Consider the following 27,342-nt stretch of genomic DNA (forward strand, 5'->3'; position numbering starts at 1 on the left):
AAAGATGCATTTTATTAAACAAATTTAAACATTGGTGCAGAATGTTCTAAGAAATGATGAATATGCAACTAAGTGATGATATTGTGAATTACTGATTATGTATGTTGTTTTATTTTGTTTATTTTTTTAATTAATAAATAAATTTTTAAAAATATATTGGTGCAATTTCCTTAGTCTTTGAGGGAACTTCTTTTAGAGAATTTGACTTTACCTAGGGGATATATATATGCATTTTATTTTTATTTAGAATCCAGAAGGATTTCTGTCAGATAATCTCAGTGGCATACTAAGTTCTATAAAGAGCGTGAGACCTGACACCAATCTAAGCAGTCACCAAGTGTCAGAGAATGTTTTCCATTCATAGATGACCTTTTCATTAAAATTTGGGACACAGAGTATATTCCTTCACATCTAAAAGTGTTATGTGACAAGTTCTTACATTTCAGTAAAGAATAATAATTGTAACTAAATGTATTTAGGAATTTTATTAAAATATCTGGGCACCCTTTTAAATAGTAGGCGATGCCCTGGAATTTCATACAGCTTGGCTCAGGAGGTCGCCCTCGACATGACAAAGCGTCCCAATGCCCTTTGCTTAAGTGTGTCTAAGTGTCTGGTCAAGGGAAAACTGCTTGTATTTGTGGGAGGTTTCTCTCTGGGCTCTGGTTCCATGTTCAATGCCTTCCTGGCTTGAGTTCCGTTTATGTTAAATCAATACACTGTGTCATTCTGAGCTGGAAGGCCAACTACAGTGGATCAAGTTTATGACTGAATGCAGCTGGAATAAATTTTAAGATCATTGAAAACATAACATCCTGGCTTTGTCTCCATGGCGATCTCAATCTTGTGTGTGTTCCCACAGGTGAAGAGGAAGAGACGGAGCAGTCTGGAGATTTCCCCCGGAGTGAGGAAAGACAGAGCCACGTGACTATACCCAGCATTTCTGCTACAGTGCCCACAGAGACATCAACCCCAGATGCGAATTCTACCCGCATTGAGGAGGACGCAAATGAGTTACAGTTTATATTAATGGTGTTGATCCCATTGATTTTATTGGTCCTCCTATTTTTATCAGTGGTATTCCTCGTAATATACCATAAAAGAAAAAGAATTAAGCAAGGTAAATATATAGTGCGTTCCTATTTTCTGACCATCTTCATGTGTTAATGAGCAACTAGTAAAACAAAATGCTTTCTACCCCACAGAACCTTCTAGCCATGGATCTCAGAGTGCTTTACAGACATGTAAGTACTATCTCCAAACCTGCTTGGAGTTGGGCATGGGGTGGGAGAATAGAACTGAGATATTTAGAAGTTAAGCCATAAGGCCTACATATAAAATGGTATGTAGCAGTGCAATGGTGGCTCAATGACAGAGTTCTTACCTGCCATGCTGGAGACCCAGGTTCGATTCTCAGAACCTGCCCACACCAAAAAATAGCATGTAGTAAATGATGTATTTCAATGAATTTTTCAGTGTGTAGTAATGCAATATACTTGTCTTTTTTTAAAAAAAAAAAAGCATGTTTTGAGCTTAAATGGAAATAAAAAATATATTGCTGCCACTTCTGTACCTAATCTAGGTGCAGGGTTTGTATAATCTTGGCCAGTAGGTCAGTGTAACATTTCCCTACTGTTGGAAGGACAGTACTGTTGGAAGGGGGGAAGCAGATTAAGGTCAGATTAGGGTTAGGGATGGAAAGGCAGAAGACCTTGAGGTTTTACCTTCTGTGTTTTTGTCACTGATGTTGTTTTCTCCCCAATCCCCCATTGCAAGTTGATCTTGAAAAGGCCTGGCTGAGGCATTGCACTTGTCCCCATGGAAACCATACTAACTTTTATTATGAAACTCCTTAGTGGCTAGAGCAGACTGAATCGTGAAGATTACCATCAATCTGAAACTTATTCCAGGTCAGAGACATACTCTGAGAGTATTCAGTTCTCATTACAAGAGTATCAAATATTAGGTTTCAGGGTTGTTCCAGCTCCAAAGAAGACTTGCCTTGTTCTGGGAAAATGACTTCAAGTTTTGGGTTTTTAAATTAAAGCTTTTAAAGCCATTCAAAAAATTACTCCAGGGATGAAAACCTCTCTATTGACTCACATAGACATGCTGCACGCCCATTAACGGAGAGAGTCTGGCTTTTTGATCAGGCTCTTGGCCTGTGTGCCTCCTCACTCACTATCCTGGCACCAGGAGAAGAGATCCTTTAGCTCTGGGAAACCGCTGTAAATGACCATGTTCAATGATACAATAAATTGAGGCAAATGAAGTTGGGGAAGAAGCCCCAAAGTGGATTTCCTTTTGTGGCAAGGGTCAATATAATAGATTCCAAGGAAACAGTGAATACACATGCTTCGCCATGGCTTGAAATTTTAGGGTACCTAGTAACAGTGGTCAAGTGAGGTCCTTTGTGAGCTAAAGCAAAAATCAAAGCAAACAGAGGGGCCTGGACCCAGTGTTTATAACCTCAGGAAAAGTAAGGAGCGCCTGCCTCAAATCAGCCCCTCCCCCCCAAGCCAGTCTCACCTAACAGAGTCATTGGATGTATGGGGGAGGGTTTTGGATCTCCAAACCCAAACAGTCTTGTGCTTAAAATCCAGAAACCAACTGTTGTGGATGAAGTCTTGCAGTTTAAGAGCCATTTACAAGGTATTCTGGTTTGCAAGCTGTTGGAATGCGATATAACAGAAACAAAATGGCTTTTCAAAAGGGGAATTTACTAAGTTGCAAGTTTACATGTTCTAAGGCTATGGAAATGTCCAAATTAAAGCAAGGTCATAGAAGTGTCCAAGCTAAGGCATCCAGGGGAAGATACCTTGATTCAAGAAGGACAATGATGTTCAGAGTTTTTCTCTCAACTGGAAAGGCACATGTCGAACATGGCGATGTCTTCTAGCTTTCTCTCCAGGCTTCTTGTTTCGTGAAGCTCCCCCTGGGTGTTTTCCTTCTTTACTTCCAAAGGTCTCTGGCTGTGTGGGTTCTTAAACTTTTTCCAAAATGGTTCCTTCTTAAAGGGCTCCAGTAAACAACCTCACCTCGAAAGGGTGGTGTGCTGGTTTGAAAGAATGTATGTACCCTAGAAAAGCCATGTTTTAATCCTAATCCCATTTTGTAAAGGCAGCCATTTCTTCTAATCCCTATTCAATATTGTATGTTTGAAACTGTAATCAGATCATCTCCCTGTAGATGTGATTTAATCAAGAGTTAAGCTGGATTAGGTAGTGGTGCATCTCCACCCATTTGAGTGGGTCTTGATTAGTTTCTGAAGTCCTATAAAAGAGGAAACATTTTGGAGTATGAGAGATCCCTAGAGAGCAGAGCAGAACGACGTAGCCACAAGAAGCAGAGTCCACCAGCCAGCGACCTTTGGAGATGAAGAAGGAAAATGTCTCCTGGGGAGCTTCATGAAACAGGAAGCCAGGAGAAGAAGCTAGCAGATGATGCCGTGCTCACCATGTACCTTTCCAGATAAGAGAGAAACTCTGACTGTGTTCACCATGTTCCTTCCACTTGAGAGAGAAACCCTGAACTTCATCGGCCTTCTTGAACCAAGGTGCCTTTCCCTGGATGCCTTTGATTGAACATTTCTATAGACTTGTTGTAACTGGGACATTTTCTTGGCCTTAAAACTTTAAACTAGCAACTCATTATATTCCCCTTTTTGAAAGCCACTCCATTTCTGGCATATTGCATTTCAGCAGCTAGCAAACTAGAACAGGTGGAGTCATATCTCCATGGAAACTGTCTAATCAAAAGTTACCACCCACAATTGGGTGGGTCACATCTCCATGGACACAAGCAAAGAGCAATATTGAATGAGGATTAAAGAATGTGACTTTTCTGGGATACATAACATTCAAACTGGCACACAGCAGGAACTAGCTTTGTCCTCAGATATGGCCCATGCGTCCTTGGCCATAGCCATCCTTGAAGCATTTGCTCTTCTGGATGTGTGCCTGGCTCTTTCACAATGTCTCCATGTCTCCATGGCTAGTTGATGCTATTCCTTCTGTCTGGAATCCCTTTCTTGTCTGCTGGGCAAATTTCCATTGCATTTTTCAATGTCCTGTTCCAAAATTTTTATGACCTTTGGAGCAATCCCTCCCCAGGCAAAATTGATCACCAACTTTCTGTTTCATAGCATTTTGATAAGTTTGTTCATACTTATTGTGCACCATATTTACATTGTCATAAGTTGGTTACTTGTCTTTCTTTCCTACGAGGTTATGTTCTCTTTAAGGACCAAGGTCTTGTCTTACTCTTCTTGTTAACAAACAGCATTGCATTGAGGTTGAGAGCACAGGCTCTGGAGCCAAGCTGCCTGGTTGACTTTCACCCTTTCTAGCTTGGTGACTTTTTGTATTCAGTTTCCTCATCTGTAAAATGGGATTAATTCAATATTCACCTTATAGAGTTGTGAGAAGTAAATGAATTAATATATGCAAAGCACTTAGAAAAACTCAAACTTGGCACATTATAAGTGCTAAATAAGTGTTAGTTTATTACTATTCCCCCTTTTACATAACATAGTACTTAACTCAACACATGTAATATCTGCTCAACAAATGTTTGTTGAATGAATGAGTCACTGCAAGAATGTTTAAAAAAATTTTTTTCAAGAACACCTACTCTTAGAGATGAAAAAAGAAATTGCACATGTTCCTTAACGGAAATGGGCATGATATTCCTAGTATAGCTATGCCTCGTATAGCTATACTAAGATTAGCAATCCTGTTCATTTAAGTCCACTCATTCATATCTAACATTATAATGCAAGCCAATAAAATATATTTACATTTAAAATTTTTTATTTAAATTCAGCTTTCTCAGGAAAATTAAAACCACCGAACTGGGTCAAACCAGCATTTTGCTTGGAAAGCGTCCACAAATATCCTGTGGGATGCAATGCAGAAAACTTTACATTTCAAAACAGTTGCTTGTCACAAAACTTTTTGATAGAGAACTTTATATGAATTTTTTCTTTTAATAACCACTCTAAATAACTACAGAGCATTACCGGCTTAACAGATGTGTCTCTTCCGACCAACTGAATACCAAGAGATTAGCAATCCTGTTCATTTAAGTCCACTCATTCATATCTAACATTATAATGCAAGCCAATAAAATATATCTACATTAAAAAATTTTTATTTAAATTCAGCTTTCTCAGGAAAATTAAAACCACCAAACTGGGTCAAACCAGCATTTTGCTTGGGAAGCGCCCACAAATATCCTGTGGGATAGCATGAGTGATGCCTGCTTACATAATGTCCCCTCAGAAAATTAGGAAAAGACACATTGCTTCTCTCCCTACCTACCTAAGCAGAGCCTCTTATACTCTTCCACTCCAGGAAATGATTCTTTAAATTCTACAACTGGGAAGAGTTTGGCTGAAATTTTTAGAAAGAGCACTTCATCTGATTGGAAATTACCTTTTTTCTTTGGGCCTGTGTTTTTCATTTCCAGGAAAAGGAAAAGGTTGGGTAATAGTCACTTGATGCTCATCTATATTCTTTCTAGACCTCCAGGCATTAAATTTGCAGTTAGTAGTTAACATTTATTAAATGTCTTGATGTGCAAGGAAAACAGCAGCCAATAAACCTCACTAAACAGCAGTGTGGCTACGTGATGGGCTCAGCTCAATAAATCTGCAGAAAGAAACTCACTCTTACTCACTGTTGAGCATGGAAGCAAGCTAAGGAGACCGGGGTCTCCTGCTGTGCTCCCCCCCCCCCCCGCCCGCCCCCCCCCGCCCCAGCGACCCTTCCATGCACAGGGGAGAGAAGCTGGGAGAGGAGTGAAGTTAGGAAAAGCTTCTCAGGCTGAGTGGGTATAATGTAGGAACTGAAAGAAGGGGACAGAGTGGGTTGGAGGATGGGAAATAGAAGGCTGCAGGAGGGAAAATGGAATCAAGTGGGGGCAGATGTGGGGGACAGTATAAGAGCTGCATTTGCTTCCTGGCTGCGAAGGGAGTAGGTGGATATTAATAAAGAGATAGAGGCCAGGTGGAGTGGAGTAGGGAGGGCCTGCTTGCTAAGGACAAGTAATTGGTCTCCCTCTGGTTTAATGCTCTGTTCTGCTGCGCTCTCCCAGATGTGTTCCTGTTGCCATGGTGGCTGGGGCAGGGGTAATGACTGTGGAGCAGCGAGGAGGAGGCCGCAGAAGGCTTTTTGCTCTGTTTTCACACTGATTACAGGAGCTTTGCATTTGGCGCATCTGGAGCACTTTTGTAATGGGTTTTTAAACTTTTCCATCATCTGCATGGAGGGCTGGCTTTTGCTTACCACGAAGCCTGCAGGGAACCCAGAATAGTAAGATAAATCCATGCACACAACGTGGGGGCTGTGGAGCCACTTGCTTTCTGAGGAATTAGTGGGGGGTAATTAAACAGGAAAAAGGAAGAGGAAGGAGAAGAGGGTAACAAAACAGGGGGTCAATATGGGTCTCCTGAGGAGCTAAGTAGAATTCTTTAAGGAAATAGCTTGTAAACTTTATGAAATACATATATATGTTTCATATATCTATGAAATATATATATGTAAATACATATTTATATATTCATGTGTGTATATAGCTTCAGAGTCCCACTGTGGGGCAGGAAGAAATAACCTGCAGTCCCTTGCCGGCGAACAGCGATGGTACGAAACTTACGTTTGTGTTCAGATTTCCTAGATTAGCAAACCCTTGAAAGTTTGCCCAACCCACAGGAAATTATAGTGGCTCAGGGCTGCCAGGGGTGCAGTTCCAGGTGCTCGCTGGTTGTGTTACCAAACATCAGGCCATTTGGTGGACGCTTTACAAAGTGCTTTGCTTTTCAGTGTTTTTCTTATTATAAAAGGTGCAAAGGGCCTGTGCTGTCAACTCATGTACCTCTTGCCTTGTTTCTGTAGGTGTGTTGGCCCCTGTATTCGTTTCCTAGCTGCTAAAACAAATACCATACAATGGGTTGGCTTAACAACTAGAGTTTATTAGCTGATGGTTTCAAAGGCTGGAAGGCTTGCTACCTGCAGGGATCTGTATCATCTGGCTGGCTGGCCATACACATGGTGGCATCTTTTTCTTTCTCTCCTGGGCTTTATTGGCTGCTCACTGTGGCTTCCTTTCCTGTGTCTAGTGTCCTTTGCATATGAGGGCTTCAGCCGTATTGGATTAAAGCCCACTTTTATTCAGTTTGGGCATTTTCAAAGGTCCTATTTACCAATGGGTCACACACTCGAGACCAGGGGTTGGCCCCTGACATGCTTTCTGTGGGGGGGGTGCCTTTTTCACAGTCTCCCTCCCAAACAGAACAAAGCTTGAGCTGGGGGCATCAGGCTCTGATTCTTGCTCCATGCTCACAGGGAGTCTGATATGCATTAGAGCCACTCTGCAGGCTGCTGTCTGACTCTCATCTTAACCAACAGCCACCAAAAACTGGCCTTTGGGCAATTTCACTATTATCGGCTAAACCCAGAAGATTATACATGAATTTGACCTGAGGGCTGAACAACCCAGATTAGGATTTATTCTTTGCTGGCTCAGTGGGGGTGCTGCCATGAGCAAGACAATCATGACCTCTGCCCTTTTGGAGCTTAAGGTCTAGTGGAGAGACTGGCAAAAAAGTTAAATAGATGAATTAACCACAGATTGTGGCAAATGCTACTAAGGAAGGAAACAAGGTGTGAGCAGGGAAATAGTAGGAAAGATGGACCCTGCTTTAGGTAGAGGAGGTGGGGGAGGCCTCCCAGATGAAGATAGAGGGTTTTGTTTGTTTGTTTGTTTGTTTTTTGCATGGGCAGGCACCAGGAATCGAACTCGGGTCCCCAGCCTGTCAGGCGAGAATTCTGCCTGCTGAGCCACCTTGGCCCACCCAAGATAGGGCATTTAAGCTGAGACTGAAAGGATGTGACCAGCTCAGCCATGCAAAGTTCAGGGATAAAAGGAGATTCCAAAGGGAAGTGCTTGATGCAGGACCCCACATCCCACTTTGGGACAAAGGAGCAGTGTTGTAATGTTCAGCGTGGTTTGTCATAAGGACGGGAAACAGCCATGTTCTTGAACTGGGGCATCTCGCTGAAAGAAGACAAGTAGCAAGCCCCTCTTGTTTAGTCCTTTCTTACTATTGTTTTCTCTTCACCAAAAAATGAAAAGCAAAAACCAACGCGCAACTCTTACGCAAGCTTCAGCCAGACGTTGCTACTTACCATGGTTTGCCAAACCCTAACCAAAACCATTCCTGCCAACTCTAAAGAACACCTGGGGTTTATCTGAGATTCTACAGCTGTTCCATGCACTGTGATTACTTTGTAGAAAACTACAATCTACAACCTCCTAGGCCAGATAAATCCTAAAACCCAGAGGAGTTGGCCTCTCCAAGAACATCAGCTAGTTCCATCCCCCTATCTCCTATTATCGACAGCCCCTTCCAACACGAAAAAGTGAGAATGGCATAGCCCAAACACCCCTAAAGAGTGGGAGAAAGGTTTAAGGAGAAGATGGAATTATAACAGAGAAGATAGGATTTAACAAATGAGTACGACTGCCGAATAATTATACTGATATTTCTTTTAGTCTCCAGTGTCTTTAGAGCAGCTAGAAGGGAAAATCTAAAATTGTGGAACTGTAACCCACACCAAACTGTGAAATCTGTTCTATAACTAATCGTTGTGGTGTGCTTTGAAATTTAGTGCTTTTTTGTATACATGTTTTTTTCACAATAAAGAAAGAACAAAAAGAGCAGAATGAACATCTGATCTAAAGTGAGAGCTGCTCCAGGACCATGTTAAAAGAAAACAGATGTTTTTAAAAGAAAACAGATTTCACACCGATTGGGACCTCATTTTTTTGTTTATGGCAAGCCGCACTTGTTTGACTTGGAGATTAACTGTTACATCTTTTAAAATGTCATTTACTTAGTCATTCTGTCTTCTTTGCAGCTTTAGCTGTTGTTCAAATAAAAAAGTTGTTTCTAGACAAAACAAAGCTAATATGACCTTTACATTTATTCTCTTTTAGATGAACTGGGAAGTGAAAACGCCAAAGTGTAAGTCTTCCTCACTGCTTCCAGTGGCAGCTCAGTTGTCCACAAGACTATTTGGGGGAGACAAACTGATAAGAGAGCCAGCTGCCCCTTTGAAGTGTTTCTGTGTGGGACACTTCTCTGGAGGTCCCTTGCTTCCCGGGCACCAGGAGGCGGCCCCTAGCGGCCTAAGAGAGAATTTTCCCGGAGTCCCAACCCTCACTGCACCGGGGAGAGGGGCGAGGGAGAGGGGCAGGTCTGGTTTATTTCGTCCTCTGTTAAGAAGAGAATCTTTTTCTGCCTGCTGCCAACTCCAAAGGCAGAGCAGTTAAATCCTGAATCCATCGGGTGTGCTTCAAGGACATTCGTTTATTCAGATTACAGATGTCACCAGGGAAGATACTTGAGCTGCTGTCAAAGGAGAAAAAGCCCTGGAAGAGGCAGCGAGTTCACACTGCGAGGGGCGCCCTGGGGGAAGCGTGGGCTGGAGACGTGGGAGGAGGAAGGAAGGAAGGGAAAGGGGGCCTGGGTGGGGGTCTGGCAGAGATCACCGGGGTGGTGACCAAAAAGAGTGATCCGGCGCGGTGACCGCCGCTGCAGGCCCCACACCCACATTTTGCTCACTTCCTCTGGCGGGGGACTGCCTTCGCAGCGGCCGCTCGGAGCTGGGGTCCCGCCCACCTCCACCCCATATCTCGGTCTGCACGAAACCACATGGTCCCAGGCCGGTGACCTGCGCTCGGGGGGGGGGGGGGGGGGGGCCCGGCCAGTGGGGGCAGTGGATTTCTGAGGTCAGCAGCTCCTTACTCGTAGACACCAAAGCATGGTTGGGAGGGGGAGTTAGACGTGGCCCGTTAACAGTTGCTTCTTGACCTTGGGCACTGAACAAAAACCCCAAGGAGAAGGAAGTGAAATTGAGCAAGGCCACAGGGCTAAAAGCGGCAACTGCCTGGGGAGTCTGGTGGGGGGGGACGCCTTGTATCTCCAGGGACGCAGTGAGAGCTTCCCCTAGGTTCCCTTTGCAACCCACCCCGCTGGGCTTGTGCGCCCTCGATTTTTGGATCAGTGATAGATTTAGGTTGCCTTCGTTTTAGTCTTGCTTTCTATTAGTTTGCTGTTCCCCAGAGGGCAAAGCCCCCAGGCCATCTTGAAGTACAAGCCACTGAGTCAAGTTCATCTTCCTAAGAGTCAACATTCTGGGCTCTGTCCAAATGAAATTAGGCATACTCCACTTATAGTCAACAAACTTTTTGCTTTCTATCTTTAGCCCTATTTTTGAAGAAGACACACCCTCTGTTATGGAAATAGAAATGGAAGAGCTGGATAAATGGATGAGCAGCATGAATAGAAATCGTATGTGGTGGTGTTTTTTTCTAAAGTGTTTTCTTTTTCTGTCTAATAATAATAGAAGGCTGAAACAGTTTTATAAATACCTCAACCAAATCCTGGAACATGACGGAGCCCACGTTAGTTAGATGTGGTGCATGCAGAAAATAAATCTGGATCTGATGTTCCTTAAATATTCAGTTTAATTATTGCATCAATTGTTTCCATTTATTTCTGTAAGCGATTTTGAAATGTTCTTTTCCGAGGAAGGACATCTCTGAAACCAAATTTTCTGGGAAAAGTTAGCATGTGGCAGTAACTTTTATATTTCTAGAATCTCGAGATTCATCATTTTAAGCTCTATGTGGATATAAAGTTTCATCAAGGAGTTTACATGCATCTCTGTTGTCCGATACCACAGATGTTAGCCACACACAACTAATTAAATTTAAATTAATTTAAATTAAATAAAATTAAAATTTCAGTTCTTTAGGCATATTTTGAGTGCTCAGTCCACTGGTGGCTAGTGACTATTATTGCTGGATGGCACAAACCTAGAACATTTCCAATCACTGCACAATATCTATTGGATGAGGCTAATACAGATGATAATACAAGTATCTCCATATAACTTAATTTCCAGTTGATATCAGGCAGTAATTATAGTACCTGTTCCTACTTCTTCTTAAGCAGTGTTTGAACTGAAAGATATTGACAACTGATTTTTCATTTTTTATTCCTTTAAAAATCAATAAATTACTTTTCTTTTTTCTCTTTTTGATGCATGGTCCGGGAATTGAACCCGGGTCTCCGGCATGGAAGGTGAGCATTCTACCACTGAACCACAATAAATTACTTTTTATTGCCTAGGAAAAATGAATAAAAGCACTACTTATAACTATCATATCATTTGTATTTTTAACTTTTACCTTGAAACAATACCTTAGGGCCTATTAGATTCAACAATCTGCAATGGAATACTCAAATCCAGAGAACTGTTATTAGAGTTATTGTACCACAGGCCAAGATGATATTTCCAAAAGATTAGAACCACTCAACTAATGTGTATAATTTTTAACAGCTTTTCCTAATCCAATACTGAAGGAAGAATCGTTCTATCCAGCATTTGAAGATGGGGTGGGTCATTTTAAAGTAGTTTCATTTTATTGTTTTTAATTTTTAAAGGTAATGTATATATATAAAGTAGAAAAAAAGATTTCAGAAAAATTTCCACCACCAAAATCAACCCCGCTTAATAATATTTTGGTGCATTTCCTTTTGTGTCTAAGATAACTCTAATATAAAAAACATGATCCTTTTACCCTCTCTAAAGCTAGGAAACTGGAAAAGGGCGTTTCTCTTTGACAACCGATACAGAGAGTTACTTTAATACATGGTTGACAGATCTGATTTTTCTTTTTCATGAAAAATAATGACTGGTAGGGGCGCATGTGTAGTTCAGTGGTAGAATTCTCACTCGCCATGCAGGAGTCCCTGCTTTGATTCCCAGCCCATGCAGCCCCCAAAAATAAATAAACAAAAAAAGTTGTGAACAAAATTCCCTATGATACACATATCACACATCTGCCTCTGTGTGTGTGTGTAGATGTGTAGATATAGAAATACATATATGTATGGAGATGCATAAAAAAATAATAATCATGGCATAGGAGAGACCTCTGATGACTTTAGGAAGGCTGTTTTTTCCCTACCTTACCTGCTTATTTCTATTGTGCAGCCTGAATAAAATCATTCTGCAGACTCATCAGGACCTCGGAAGGAGCCATTTTATACCAGTGTCTATACTGAAATACACACATTCACGCTTTTGGAGCAAAACTGAGGCTCTTCAGAGACTGAATAACCAAGCAGTGATGAATTGTGCCCTTTCCCACAGGAGCGGAGGCACGTTGAAGCATTGTAACTGTACTGTTAGTGCTTTTTCCATTTCCAGAGCCTTGCCATCATTAATCTTTTAACCTCTCGAACTTCCTAGCGAGGCTATCTCTGCACAAGTAACCACCCAGAGGACAGAAATGTGATGCTCTACTGCGTGGGTTTTGTGGATAGGAAACAGAATTTCGGTGACTAAATAATGAACTTGTTTTTATTCTGTCCTAGCCGACCATGAATGTTTACCTACTTTAAAGGAAGAAAAGGAATCAAATCACAACCCAAGGTACTTCTAAGTTCAACCACAGATTATATGGTGAGGGGTGGGTCCTGTGATGGAGACTTTTGGCTTACTTTCTCTTGCTCCTGTACATTTTGTGACAGTTAACTAAGGCGCATACGTGTGTGGTGTGGAGAAGAGGAAGGGTGAGTTATGAGAAATAGAAGGCTACAGAGTAAATATCCTAAAGGCTCTTTGTCTTTAGAAATAAATTAGTAATGAAGTCTTCTGGCTCTTCCAAAGAGACACTCAGTGTCGAGTCTCCTTCTGTTTTAATCATAAGTCTTCCTGATTATAACATGTGGGTTTCTTTACCTTGGATAAATAGATGCGTGGTAAAGAAAACAGATGGAGGAGACAATCTCCAAGGGGGTGAGGGTAGATAAGAGGGAGTAAAAAGAGTATTAAAGCAGGGCGGACCACAGTGGCTCAGCAGGCAGAGTTGTCATGTTAGAGACCTGAGTTCAATTCCCCCCGCCTGTGCATGCAAAAAACAAACAAAAAAATGAATATTAAAACAAACAGACATGAAAACCTTGTGTCTGATGCTCCTCTTATCGACCTTGTCAACAGACGAGTAGAACATATGAAATAAAAATAAATAATGGGGGAACAAATGTTAAAATAAAAAAAAAGCGTTAAAAATTGGGTGAAATACTAGTCATCAGTGAGAGGGAAGGGTAAGAGGAATGGGATGTATGAGTTTTTTTCTTTTTCTGGAGTGTTGAAAATGTTGTAAAAATGATCATGGCGATGAATATACAACTATGTGTTTTTATTGTGAGCCACTGATTGTATAGCATGTATGCACTGTAATGTGTGTGAATATTTCTGAATAAAAATATTTTTTAAAAAGAAAAAAAAAAGCAGACAAAAAAACAAAAAGAGAGAGACAAAAACCCACCTGGGTCGTATTGTTACAGGAGAGGAATTAAATGCGAGTGGAAAAACCAAAACAAACAAAAAATATATTCCGTTCTACCACTAGGTGGCGCTGCTTTACAGAAGATCTTTAGTGTACCTGGGTTCAGGTGTTGCTTTGCGCCCCGCAATCACCTTTAATTTATATTATCTTCTGAGATAATAGTAAGGACCCTCTTGGGAGTGGGTTTTTTTTTAAATGTTCCTTTTATTTTAATATTTTTGTTGACAAATCTTCACACGCATACATTCCATACATGGTGTGCAATCAGTGGCTCACAATATCATCACATAGTAGGTGGTAGAATTCTCACTCGCCATGCGGGAGTCCCTGCTTTGATTCCCAGCCCATGAACCCCCCAAAAATAAATAAACAAAAAAAATTGTGAACAAAATTCCCTATGATACACATATCACACATATGCCTCTGTGTGTTTGTGTGTGTGTGTGTGTAGATGTATAGATCTAGTTGTATAGATATAGAAATATCTGTATTTATAGATCTATAAATACATGTGTGATATGTGTATCATAGGGAATTTTGTTCACAACTTTTTTATTTATTTTTGGGGGGCGCATGGGCTGGGAATCAAAGCAAGGGCTCCTGCGTGGCGAGTGAGAATTCTACCACCTACTATGTGATGATATTGTGTGTCCGAACCCTGATCATTTCTTAGAACATTTGCATCACTCCAGAAAAAGAGCTAAAGAGGAAAAAGAAAAAACTCATACATTTGGGAGTATTTGAGATAAGAGAATTGTGAGGTCAGGACACAGGATGTAGGACTGATGATTCAGCATGCGGTGGACCAGCTCTGCACAGCAGCCGGGAGAGCTCAGGCTCCCCAAGTTTGCCTGCGGGGATGACCCAGGGATGCCCAGAGGGAAGAGAACTTTAGCTGTGACTGAGACATCACAGCCCTGTCACAATAAATAGACTAAACCTCCAGAGCAGGATAAATCCCACCACGTCCTCTCCCTCCCTGTTAACCAGAGGCCCTGTGCTAGTACCTCTCAGGGGTATTAATGCTTCCAGAATGGCGTTGGACAGTCCCCGAGGCAGGAGCTTTGCAGGGGAGGACTGAGTATTAGAAAATTGATTGGAGCAGACACATTTGTCTTCTGGACCCTTTTCTGTATCTTTCACTAAACTTCACCAAAGAAGTCACCATCTTACTGCTTTCCTACCTCATGCCACCACAGCCTTACTCAGGCAAACCTCAGTTCTGAAGCTTATCATCATACTGTGGATTTAAATCAATGTTACCTCTGCCGGTTGTTTGAATATTACGATTCAACGCCGATTCACAAGAGTTTGTCCTGTTGAAGTGAGATGAAGACGCAGGTGGGAGGGGAAAAGCCAGGGAAGCACGACAAAGGACATGGCAAAGGGGTATTATCCAAGCATTTTAATCTTATCTAAGAATAGAACGATGTCCATGGTTTTTGCAGACCTGCCTCTTGCTCTCTGAAATCATTGGCGACATAGTAGGAGTTTAAGGCTTTCAGAATTGTACGGTGGCAAAAGCTTGAACATAGAATTTGGAAGATCTTGAGCTCTAGCTCATTTCAGGCAGAAAGGCCCTGACCTACTTGGAGAGCTGCTTTATGCTAAATTATTGTTTATAAAAGGAGTGTCTGCATTCCCCTGTTGGTCCAGAACTAAGTGCCTTTAATTCACAGGATGACTGTCAGGCCGTCACCTCATTGCCTCTTTCTGAACCCCAGCCTAGCAATATAGAACCAAGATGGCTAAGTCCCAAGCCTTTGGTGATGCAGGCACTTTCCCGTTCTTTAAAGGATATTGTAATAGTCCAAAGCAAAGTTCATTCGTATTCACTAAAACCTAAGAAAAATTCAAAGCACTCAGAACAAAGCCTGGCGCAAAGTAAGCTCTCAATAAATATTGGTTATAATTCATATATTTAAAAATCATGTATAGAAACCCATTGCCTTTTGGGATAATAAGCCTGTGTCTTAAAGCCCACCCAAGTGTATATTGGTAGGTAGAAAATTATTTTTCCCCCTGATGTGTCTGGTAATTTTTATTTGGGGGGAAGGGGACATCTCCAATCCTAAGAGATGAGGAATTTATTAGCTCTCCTTGGAAGGATCTGGAGACTTTCGGTTCACCTCGTGGCTGGTCTGAGTTCCCCAGTGTTGGTGGTTTCAGAATAGTCTTCCCATCAGGGTGGAGTTTTTGAAAAAGTATTAATACCTTACAGTTTAGATAATCTTTCTTTTCAGTCTTGATTTCATTTAGGTTTTTTTCTCCTATTGTCTTACTTACAGTGATAATCTGGAAAAGATTTTCTTAGAATATCTAATCCAGGAGAGAACCAAGCTTTGTTTTGTCTCTAAAAGCTTGTGAATCATTAGAGAGAGAGCAGGTGGAATGCACATTGGTCATTGCACTTAGAATCTGAAGACTAGTTTTAAGGCTTGACCTGAATACTTGTTAGTTGTTTGTCTTAAAACAATTCATTTTAGCACTCTGGAATTCAGTTTCCTCATCTCAAAAAATAGAAATAGCACCTGTACTTCTAGTTTCACAAGAGTATATGAAAGACTGAAACTACTTTGTAAGTTTTCTTTTTCATTTCTTTTTTTTTACTTTGTAAGTTTGCATCATGCAAATGAAACTAATTATTCTTTGCCAAGAAAAGTATTCTCCCTTCCTTCCCATTGACTTGTACTTCTCTAAGCTATCCTTCCTCTATCATTTAAGCAGCGTACAGGTGAATTCATTGCTTCAAAAAGTGTATCACAGCCCCTGAGAGTGAATGTAGTGGAAAACGCAATGTGGCGTTCTCCTGCTTAATTAAGGCTCTGGCATCTGATCCCAGGGCTCAGCCCTCTTTGGTGCTAGAAAGACAGCCCCAAAATAGAACCTCTGCTGTACATGAAGTTCACTGTATTTAGGGAAAAAGGAGTCAATCTAGTCACCTTCCTAAACTTCCTCTGTTTCATAGTGTGCAAAGACTTCAGTCTTCCAACCTTCTCTTATTAGGGAGCATAATCTCTGGTTTTCCCACTCCTTGTTCATTTCCATCCCCTTGTTCATTACTTCCCGCTGTCCTCAATGAATGGACATTTTTGAGGTGTGGAATCAAAAGTTTAGCACAGAATTTTAACAAGGACCTGGGTGTACAAGGTACTGTGGGATGCTTAAACCGTGATTTTCGTGTTTTAAGAAAATCAGCAGGAAAAGCGACAACGAAGGTGTTGGACCAGTCACGGTGGGGCGAGTTCTCTATCCTTATTTCCCACATTGGCATTTTTTCAGTGATTCATACCCATCATGTGCCAGGTTCCCAGGAGATACTAAGAAGCGAGGCAGTGGTGTTCAATGAGGGGAGTTGGCAGCCCTAGAATTAAGGAGAATTTCATCACTGACATTGTCTTAAGCATCGCCAGCACACGTGGATAACACAAACACAGATCCTTTCAGTTGGTTTTTTTTTTTAATAATTTAAAATCCTCCGTAGAAAATACCTTCCCTTATTGCTTTCTCCCCACCCTCCACGCCCCCTTGGGCAAATACCACTAGATAATTGTTAAAACAAGAAAGACAGAGAACCTGTGTCATTGAACTTATGGTGTAGCCAGCCTCTTGTTTCGTCCTGAGGCCTTTAGAGTTAGACAATTTCCTGAAAGCTTGGTCTTTCTGTCTCTGCAGGCTGTGTAAACCACGGCACAAAAGGGAACCCCAAGATTAGCCAAGTGCCCCTCTTCTTCCCCTTTATGCCCCTTGACCACGGGGATGAATTTACACTGAGAAACGATGCTGGCGAAGAAGTAGATTTGACCCTACCCAAGCAGTTCATAATTTTGAAAGTACTCTAATAGCAGCAATAATAAGACATTTACATGGCATTTCCTAAATGCTGTTACCGGACAAAGGCTGTGGATTCTTTTGCCTGATGCGCTCAGTAACCAATTCCTAAGACACGGGGTTTCAAAGAGAGAAAGAGTTTATTACTAGGTGTGTAGTAGCAGCCCAAAATCCGTTTCCCCAAACTGCAATAATTCTGATAGTTTTGTTAGGGAAAAACAAAACTATCAGGGTTTAGGGTAAAGAGAACAGTGGCCCCTGATGTTGTAATTAGAGGTGAGCTGATTATTGAGCATGCGCAGACTGATGACGTGTAGTTACAGAATGTATGTAAGAAAATGTCAGAATATTATAATGAGGTATAGGTGACTTACGGGTTTAAGTCTCAGCTACTGCACCTGTCAGACAGGCCCAAGTTGGTTAGATCCAGTCTTGGTTATTAAGATAACTTTGGACTTGCTGTGGGTTATTTCTGGGCTGATCCAAGATCCTTCATTAATAAATATTAGGGGCTGTCTTTGAAAGTTGAAAAACTGGATAATTGGGTACAAATGAAGATTAGTCATAAGATTTTTAATAATCACAGGGGCGGACAATAAGGGCTATACAATCATTATCAGAGATCAAGGCAGCTGGATTGCAATTTAGAGATTTCAGGAATGTCCCTCTATCTGCTCCAATATACCAGAAAGCAAAAAGGAATATCTGTATGTCGATTCAGTAATCAGAATCACTCCTTAAATCCTGATTTCTCAGTTACAGTGCCAGATGCCTAGGTACTATTTCTTAAGGAATCAAGTAACCCAGCAGTTAAGTAACAGTAGTCCTGTTTTTGTGTCATCATCATTCTGTTGTTGTTTGTTCTATGGTTCATGTTTCTAAGCTAAATGCTATTATAAAAATGGGCCACTTTAATATTTATCAGGAAATCCAGGTTAGTTGAATAGAGAATTTTGTGAATTACTTCCAGTATCTCCCTCTTTCTTTATCTTTTTTTTGTTGTTGTTTTGAAAGTACAGTCATCTGTGTAGTTTTTCAAAAGATATTTATTGAGCCCCTAATATGTGCCTGGTATTGTCTATAACATGACAAGACAACCAATTAAAAATGAAATAAGCCGTCTGAGTAAACCTGAAACTTAGTGAGGTTAAGTGACTTATGCAAATTCACCCAGCTAGTTTGTGATAAAGCTTGATCTAGAGAAGTTTCTTTTAAAACTGCACTTTTCATTTTCTTTTATTAACTAAATGAAAGAGATATTACATAAATTTAAAAGACAAGCTGTAGATTAAAAAAGGAAGAAACAGAAAGCTTAGCAACAAAGAAGTTATCTTCAGAGGCTAATAATATATGAAAGTATTTGGGGAATGACATGCCCATCATCCAGTGTAGTCATTGACAAGAGAGCGACTATGAATTGCAAGAAAACAGAAGTTTGGGTGAATTTTTTTTGTCTTCAAGTAAATCTCCATAGTTACCTGCATTTTTTTCCCCTGTGTTTATTACCTTCTTCCCTCTTTCCCTCTCTAATCCCTCCAAAGTCATTTCAAATTATACTTCAGGTCAACCGGTGTTAAGTGCCAACTGGTTTTCCCCAAATCTAAGTGAGGTAGGGTATCACGGACACAAAGTAACAGGTTATGATCCTGTGGGATGGAAACCTCAACCATTGTTAGCATGCAGGTATGTGTGTAGGTGTGTGCTGTGTGCGCTTAGCTGGTGGGTGAGGGAAGACGTACAAAACACAACAAACCACGACATTGCTTGAACGGTGGCCCAGATCTTGTCTAGCCCATGGACAGGGTCTCTGCGTCTTGGATGGCTTCTGGGCCTGTCTCTGATGTTAGCCAGGTGCGTGTCCTCTGTACTTCCAGCCAAGTGAGGCCCCTTTCAGGAAGGAGATGAGGCAATATATTGATGAAAAGAAGGGGAGCTTAATCCAATTGTTATGTGAATTTGCGCTGAGCTGAACTCTGCATTCTCAAAAACTGAGTTAGAGAGCAGCCTATCACGGGATAGGTTTATTGCCATCTTTGAAGGTAGAAAAACATTAGCTGTGGCCATAAAGAGGGATTGTTACAAGGTGAACTGTTGAGAAGAACAAAGATGAGTTACCTGATGCTGATGGCTGCGAAGGGGCAGGTGTATGAAGTGAGATCTTACGGTTACATCTGTCCTCACTTAACTGCTAGTGTTCCAATCCAATGCTTTCTTTAAAACGATGATAACAAGATGATGCTTTTTAAGCAGTTCTGTTCCTATTTAGGGTTTGTCAGTCCTAAAAGCTTTCGGGAAAGGTGTCTCACATTCTTAGAATACCTAAATAACACTCCTAGGAAAATCACTCCCAGATGTAGCTGCTGCCTTAGATAAATTGCTGAAACCACACATTAACATCGAGGGAAGCAACAGAGGTTTGACGTAAAATCACTTATTTTATCTGTTGCAATTCGGTGGCAGTTTGCCAAGATATTTTTAACAGAAGCCTCTAGGATTTGCGAGAGTTAAAAGTGTCTAAGGCTTATTTGATCATTTCACAGAGATAATAAATGGCCACAGATAAAGCAGGGAGCACATCTAAAGGAAGCGAGAATAAAGGAACGAGCCTGTGAGAGAATCCTTCCGGCTCAGACAGGAGCCAGAACCCAGGTTTCTGACATGCTCACTGGCCGGATGGCCCCCACCCCACCTGCAAGTATTTGCAGAATTGCTCCCCTCTCGGGATGGCCCGGTGTCCCACAGCTGAAGCACTTTGTGCCTGCATTGGGACTGTCTTGTGTGTGGCGATCCTTGTCACATCACAGAGCTGCAGCCGTCAGCACCATGTGGTGAGCGCCTCTTACTCCTGGGACTCTAAATAAAGAGGTCCTTGTTGATGGACAGCATCACCCGCTAAGCTCTCAAAATGCCTTTAGAGGGCCCTAAACAAACCACGCTTAAGTACATTCTTGGAAATTTTAAGTTTGCTTTGGGAGACAGGTTCTTAAAGCCTTTGTACATTTGAAGCAGTGTTGAAAGTAGTGTCCTACCAACAAATGCTTGCTGGTGTAAAATCTGCAAATTAAGAATCATGACGGGTTTGTGTGCCAGGCCTGGAGTGGAGTGCTTTACCTGCATTTTTTCTCATTTATTCTTAATTTTTTTTATAATTGGGGCACCATGTATATTACATACGATTTCCAATTTTAATCACTTTCAAGCGCACTATTCAGTGGCGTTAATTGCACTCACAATATTGTGTGCTATCACCACCATCCATTACCCATCTTTCCGTCACCCTAAATAGAAACTCTGCACCCATTAAGCATTGACACCCCAATCTCCCTTCCATCCCCCACCCCTGATAACCTATAATTGACTTCCTGTCTCTATGAGCCTATTCCAGTTACTTCGTATAAGTAAGATCATACAGTATCTGTGCTTTTGTGCCTGGTTTTTTTCACTCAACTTGATACCTCAAGGTTCACCCATGTTGTAGCAGGTATCAGAGCTTTGTTCCTTTTTATAGCTGGACAATATTACCTTGTATGTCTATACCATATTTTGTTTTTCCATTTCTCTATTGCTGGACCCTTAGGCTGTTTCCACCTTTGGGCAATTGTGAATAGAAGTTGGTGCTATGAACTTTGCCATACAGATATCTGTTCAAGTCCTTGCTTTCAGTTCTTTTGGGCATATCCCTAGAGTGGGATTACTGGAGCATATGGTAGTTCTGTTTAACTTTTTGAAGAATTGCCAAACTGTTTTACACAGCAAAGGCACCATATTACATTCCCACCAGCAACACAGAGGGTTCCCATTTCTCCACATCCTCTCCAACACTTATTTTCCATTTTTAAAATCTTCTCATTTACGTTTTACAGTAACCCCATGACATATGTAGAATTAATGCATGTTTTATACATGAAATGAGACAAGAAAACTGAGGCTAAGAAAGATTAAGTTTCCCAAGGTTACATGCACGGAAGTGACTGAGCCGCATTTCAAACTCTGGCCATCTGGCCCTGTGTTTTTATCTACCATGCCAAAAAAGCCACTTATTAACACATCTCAACATTAGTACTATCATGAAAGCAACACAAAATGGGAGATACCTGGGCATAAACTCCACAACAACAAAAATGACGGGGGCGGGCTGCAGTGGCTCAGCAGGCAGAATTCTCACCTGAATGCTGGAGACCTGGGTTTGATTCCTGGTTCCTGCCTATGCAAAAAAAAAAGAAAGAAAGAAAAATGCATGGGAAAAAATAAAAAGAAAACTTTCAACTTTTTACTGAGGGACATAAAATACCTGAGCAAATAGAGAGAGATGCTATGCTTCTGGGTGAAAAACTCAATGATGTGAAAGTTATAAAATTAAATTCAACCCAATCTCTTAAAAATTCCAATGCTCATTTCATCTGGAAGAATTACCGTGCACAAATAGCTAGGACTACTCTAAATTAGGAAAAATAACAATTGTAAGAATGGAGGTAGAGGGAGGATGGCAGGAAACATGTCCAACAATATTTAAAACAGTGTGCACCTGGAACCCAATGAGAATTATTAATGAAATAGAATAGAAAATTTCTCAACAGCCTCAAGTATATGTAAGCATTTAATTTATTATAAAGAGTAGCATTTTGTAGCAAATGAGTTAGACTTGGGACTAAACTAATAGTCTTGGGACAACTAAGATTTTGGAGAGGGGCATCTCTATCTCACACTTTACATTAAAATAAACACCAGATAAGTTTAAATGTAGGAAGGAAGGAAAGAAGGAGGGAGGCAGGGAGGGAGGGTGGAAGAGGGAGGAGAAAAAGAGCCAGAAAAAATATATAAGTAAATGTTGTATAACTTTAAGGTGGCGACTAGTTTGAAAGCCTGACACTTTACTTGTACTTCCTATAGTTTCCACAATGAGTATGAACTGGCTTTAGAATAAAATAAGATCACTTCTATCATAGCAGCTGGACACAGTTCAGTGTTGAGGACAAAAGAGGGCTGGTGTCCATTGCTATTCAGCTTTGTGTTATACTCTGCTTATCAGTGGCTGAAATTTCAAGATAAGGCCACAAGAGGAAAACACATAACTCAGAGACTTATGTTCTATAGAGACAGACTTCTGGATCTTAGAAATATTATTTCGCTACCACCCAATTTCCAAGAAATGAAACTTCCTTGCCCAGTTTAAGAGACGTCCAGGTAAATAACTCTTCAGTTGTGAAGTGAAGGGGATTGGAGCATGAACTCTTCAGATGGACAATTTCTTAATTTTCAATCGACTTTCCATTTTAGATAAGTTTAGCTATAGAAGCTGCCCTTTTGTTCACCTCCCTACCTCAGATGAAATTCTGTCCTCGCCCTTCTTTCCCATTGATTTTCCCTCCTTATCACAATTTCTTCCCTGTCCTCTTGACAACACATACATAAACACACACGATGACTCCCTCCCATTTCATCACACACACACACACACACACACACACACGAAGGAGTTGCTTCAAAGTCCTTTTTGGAACCATGAGGTATATAAATAATAGCCGGAGATTTAGCAAGCTAGAAGTCATGAGAATATAGTCTGCTAGAGAATACACACACCTGTGAGCTAAGGAGGCACCAGGTTGTGTTGATTATTATCACTCGAACACTGTCTTGCAGACAGAGGTCGCTTGAGTAGAGACACATTAGAAGTTGAGTAAAGGGGGGAGGGGCAAAGCTAAAAAGCAGGAAGAGGGATAGTGCAGCCTGCTCTCCAAGTGAGCTGGGGTAGAGGCATAATCCCACTGAAGAAAGAAAAGCTGCAAAACCAGGTATTTGGTAAAGATATCCGAGTTAGAACCAAAAGCGTAAATTAGCCAACAGCACTGTCAGGTTTGAATACTGTAATTTATGGCAACTCACACCCTGAGACGCCTGTTGATTGAATTCTAAATGACAGTGAGAAGGTGCCTCAGATCCCCGGTGCGTAAGAACAAAACAGACTATTTGAAAACATGCCAGGGTCACAAACTCTTCAGGGAAAACAACACATGGAAAAATGTTTTTAAGAAAAGAGACTGGTGGTGGTGGTGGGAGAAGGCAATTTGATATTTTTTCTTAGAAAATGGGATTAGATTTAATTAAAGGAGGGAACCCTGGTTCTCTCCATATCAGGATTGGGGAGGGATATTAGAACAAGAGCTAGGGATGATTTCTTGGTTTTCATGGATTTCCACCTCAAGGGTCAAATATAAAATCCAAACCACCTTAGTTTCTGAAATGGTAAACTGGACATATTGGCTTCCTAACCACTCACCTTCTCTTGAGTCGCTTCCGTAAGTGGAGTGTGACCAGCTCTAAATAGCTTCTTGGAAATCACTGTTGTTCTTTTATTTTTCAGTGACAACGAATCCTAAAATTGAATGGTGTTAATGTGTTCCAAGAGAAGCAGCCCCTGAGGGAGTCTGCTGGGCCTGCCAACCGAGGATATGAATTTAATTAATTTCAAATCAACATAGACACAAGAACCTTTGCTTCCAACGCCCACTCTCCAAAACGATGGCTTCACCTGTCCTTGGAAGAATGTGTGATTCAGATGTCCTAGGAAAGGGCCTGGCTGCTCCCGGGTGGAGAAGAAGGCATGGGGAGACCTTCACTGCATCAATGGGCATTCCCTCCTCTTAGCCTATCTCCAGCTGACTGTGCACACTCCGGCTACTCTTTCGAAGTCCTCGTCACTTTTCCTCTTCATTCTTTAGGATTTAAATCAAAAGGCTGTGTTTCATCTATGGTGTCCTTTTGGGTCACCTTGTTACCTAACTAGCACTGGAGAATTTCTCCCGATTATTCAAGTTCTCTGATAAATTACGTTTGGCGGGAACTTTTCCCAAGGAGTGACACGTGACGGAAGAGCCACCAAACAAAGCAAGTGCTGCAATGCCCACGCCATCCCAAGGGACTGGCAAACTCATTTCTACCTGCCAAAAAGAGGGAGGGAGGGTGGTGCAACAGTGGCTCAGTGGCAGAACTCTCACCTTCCATGCCAAGACCCGGGTTTGACTCCCGGAGCCTGCCTAGGCCAAAAAAAAAAAAAAAAAAAAAAAAGGCAGGGAGAGAATCCCCCAGCCTTGCAACAGATGTTGTCTTGGTGACTTGTGGACCCTGACCTTGACCTCATCCAGCTGCCCTTGGGAACTATTTTGGAGGAGATAGGACTCCTATTTCCTACTCGGCTAAAATCAGCTCTACTCGTCAACATTTTCCCAAAGTTCGCCAGTCCTCCTCGCCACGTGTGTGTGGGTGGGCAGTTGTGTGTGGGGGGGTCATCTGTCAGCCTTCCCGTGTCTCTGAGATCTTTAAAGGCATTTGAAACAAACAGAGTAGGCATAAGGAAGTAGCAGTTCCTGTGGCAAATATCATTTATCGCACTTGGCATTCTTTCCAGCCAAGCCTCAGTGTCCTCCACCGCCCAGCACTCCGGGAGGTCACTGCCCGGCCCTCAGGGAGGACATTCTACATGATATTTTGTTGACATCCTTGTGCTAGAAGCTATGGCGCGACAGGCAGAAGGGCCCATTTATCACTCCCACTCACATAAAATCAATCTCCATTTAATCCTTATTTTTCTAATCCTGACCTTTAAAGCAATCTAGCAAATTGGGAGTCCTCGGTTCTTCTAGGACACCTGATATTTTATTCCAGGAAAGGAACAAAGGATGAAATTTTATTTATTTTACGATCTGCCTATAACTGAGGGGAGATGAGGTTAGCCAGATATTTGCTGCTGAATTTGGGGTCTTGTTTGCAAGGCTGCCTTACTGCATAATAAAAACTGCCCTTTCCCCCTTTTTAGAATCCCTTTAGCTAGTACCTGCCACCTGAACTGTGCTGATAATTTAAAGCAGACGGAAAAAAGTCTTTTCACACAATGGAAACTACTTCGCTATCATGCAATCCTGCAACTGCATAGTTTTGGCAAAAGCCAATCTTCATGGTAAACGACTTAAAAAATTTGTCATATTCTCACCAGCACAATCCAAGCTATGGCATTTGTATTTTGATTGCTGTTTTGCTTGCTAATATTCAACTTGTTATCTCCTGTGATGCTTAGATATTTATGCCAATATTACCCTTTCCTGAGTCAGCATAACTTGTCTGTTTTTCTGCCTCTGTTCGCTGCTTTAAGTTTGTTTCTAATTGATGGTTTGGTTCTTGGAAGGATCTCAGTTTGCTCCTTCCTTTTTTATTTTATTTTTTATTTTATTATTATTTTTTTAGTTTGCTCCTTTCTGTCTCTAGGTCTCTAAGATCTTTGCTGACCACTTCTAGGCCTTACAACCTGACCCCACCCTATTAAATAATGAACTTCTGAAATTCAAAGAAGTGTAAGGGGTTCTGGAATCCAAGTTTGATGAAACAATATTTTATATGATAAAAGTATTCTCATTTAGTATCTAAAATAACTTCACATCCCAGAAGAAGTAGCCTTCACCCACCTATCCTTGAGTTTATATCTGAGAAATGGTCTAACCTCTGTCATTGACCCTTTTTTTTTTACCACCTTCATTGAGAGAGAATTCATTCACCGTACGATTCATCCATTTAAAGCACATAATGTGATGATTTTTAGTATAGTCACAGATATGTGCAACCATAACTACAATTAATTTTATGACATTTTCATCATACAGGGCACTTTTTTAAAGATAGTTTTTTGTTTTTTGTTTTTTTCTGGCAATATATACGAAGTTAGTACAGGTCAAAACATCCAAGGATCAATTCCAGCCCCCTGTATCTTTTTATTGCTGTTCAATCAATAGGCCATTCAATCAATAGGTCTCTTATATAAATATGATAATTTCAAGAATCACTTTGGAGCCCCAATTTAATTTTTCAGTTTCCGATTATTGTCAGCAAAAAAATCTCATTCATTTTCCCTAACTAGGTAGCCAATCAGAGCGAAATTTGACTTGAGGATTTTTTAAAGATATGCAAGTTTCATTGCATTTTTGAACATTTTAAGCAAACTAGGCTGACAACGTTATTTAGGAGAATTCCTCAGGAAAGTTGTTTTAATAAATAAAAATATCAGTTTGCTACTCTTAACCCAATAATGTGAGTCCTCTTCCTGGGAAGTTCATTGCCAGCTGAAGGGGGGACACAGCTGTGGGAAACTAGCCTGGGTTAACCTTGATACCGAGCCATGCCGCCACAGGTGTTTTGACTGATCACTCTCATGGCTCCTGCGATGTTCTGGATGCTTCGGAAACACTTGGGTCTGTTTTTGTATTTCGACCGCTTAAACTATCAATTCACACCATCTCTGAAGTAAGGTCTTTATGTTAAGTAAACATAAAAGGTAGACTTTACTTTCAACTTCTGTTGGAACTAGTACAAATTCTGAGTAAAGTGAAGCAGTAAGACACAGCTTCACACGGGGAAGAGACAGAAAATTCTTATCGTGGCAAAAACATTTAAATTTTATACTGAATGACATGAACTCCTGGCTTTTCCACTCTCAGAAACACTCAGAATGGATTCTGGGGTTTTCATTTAATACCTACCATAGGCGGTCTAGAGCCAATTCTCATTGATAGACTGCATTTCTGGGATGTTAAAATAACCAGAGTCATCCATTTTAGTGCAGAGTGCAATCAGTCAATTTGGTCATTAATAATTGTATAACCCAAACAACTCATTGCCTGATTTATTTATTTGTTCGGCAGCTATTTGGCATTGCTGTCATACTGTCTTATCCAGCACACAATTTTATTTTCCTCTAGTACTGTTTGTGATGATTTGCAGATACCTGCATTTCTTTGCCCTATTTCCTTTTCACCATAACATGTGTCATGCTCATGAAATGGCAATCCGTACAATTTGGTAAAATAGAACTTTTTATCAAGTCTTAAGAAACTCTAAGATTTTTTTTAAATGATATTTTAAAAGATAAAATTCCAAAATTCCTTAATCAAAGTGAATGAAATACTATAAAGGCTTTTCCAAAATTCCTTAATCAAAGTGAATGAAATAATATAAAGGCGTTCAGTGCAAGTACAAGATTAGAAATACAATGTAGAACTGTTGAAGACATGCAGATTTTTTTTTAATTGGACTTCAAAGGGT

At 40.9% G+C, this 27,342-nt stretch overlaps 1 protein-coding gene across 2 annotated transcripts in view; it reads left to right on the top strand.

Annotated features, from left to right (window-relative positions):
- The window catches only part of TMEM154 (transmembrane protein 154), a 50,227-nt gene extending 23,905 nt beyond the window's left edge, over nt 1-26,322 (top strand). The window contains exons 2-7 of one of the 2 annotated variants that reach the window (XR_013167467.1): nt 863-1,120; nt 1,206-1,244; nt 8,998-9,025; nt 10,269-10,354; nt 12,066-12,506; nt 23,618-26,322. Coding sequence is in view for 1 of the 2 variants with exons in the window: in XM_077139777.1 (XP_076995892.1) it covers nt 863-1,120; nt 1,206-1,244; nt 8,998-9,025; nt 10,269-10,354; nt 12,449-12,506; nt 23,618-23,633 (485 nt within the window). In the remaining variant the exon portion in view is untranslated. The remainder of the gene's footprint in view (nt 1-862; nt 1,121-1,205; nt 1,245-8,997; nt 9,026-10,268; nt 10,355-12,065; nt 12,507-23,617) is intronic. The other variant, XM_077139777.1, reaches the window with a different exon arrangement.
- Nucleotides 26,323-27,342: the final 1,020 nt, after the last annotated feature.

The sequence above is a fragment of the Tamandua tetradactyla genome, chromosome 22 (assembly GCF_023851605.1).
Source record: "Tamandua tetradactyla isolate mTamTet1 chromosome 22, mTamTet1.pri, whole genome shotgun sequence".
NCBI lineage: Eukaryota > Metazoa > Chordata > Mammalia > Pilosa > Myrmecophagidae > Tamandua > Tamandua tetradactyla.